Source organism: Buceros rhinoceros, unplaced genomic scaffold (assembly GCF_000710305.1).
Source record: "Buceros rhinoceros silvestris isolate BGI_N320 unplaced genomic scaffold, ASM71030v1 scaffold24080, whole genome shotgun sequence".
NCBI classification, from domain to species: domain Eukaryota; kingdom Metazoa; phylum Chordata; class Aves; order Bucerotiformes; family Bucerotidae; genus Buceros; species Buceros rhinoceros.
Window position 1 is genome coordinate 8,668 of NW_010388245.1, and position 393 is coordinate 9,060.

General features: G+C 65.6%; 1 protein-coding gene across 1 annotated transcript in view; it reads right to left on the reverse strand.

Annotated features, from left to right (window-relative positions):
- Window positions 1-393, reverse strand: part of CHD5 (chromodomain helicase DNA binding protein 5) — a gene marked incomplete at both ends in the record, with an annotated part of 26,294 nt that overhangs the window by 8,659 nt on the left and 17,242 nt on the right. The window contains one exon of the mRNA XM_010145300.1: window positions 144-261. Coding sequence (XP_010143602.1) covers window positions 144-261 — 118 coding nt within the window. The remainder of the gene's footprint in view (window positions 1-143; window positions 262-393) is intronic.

Genomic DNA, 393 nt, shown 5'->3' on the forward strand with positions numbered 1-393 from the left:
CAGCACGCACCACGGCTCAGGAAGCAGGACCTGCCAGCACGGCACGAGCTGCGGGTGAGCGGGGCTCTCAGGCACGGCTAGCCGGCCCCACTGCCTGCCCCCCACCCTGCACCCTCTACCCATCGAGGTGGAAACACCAGTACCGTTAAACCTGTCTATGGCCTCCTGGCGCAGGCCACCAGTGATGCCCCCGTCAATCCGCTCGTACTTGTAGCCTTCGTACTCCAGGAAATCCTCCAGCAAGTCCAACATCTTTGTCATCTGCAGGGCAAAACACCACTAGCATGAGCGGCTCTGCCTGGCCCGGCTTCCCCCGGGGACCTGCCCTGCCCAGCCGGGCCCCTGACTGCAGCCGAGGCCAAGGGGGTGGCGGCACCACCAAGAGCAGAGCCC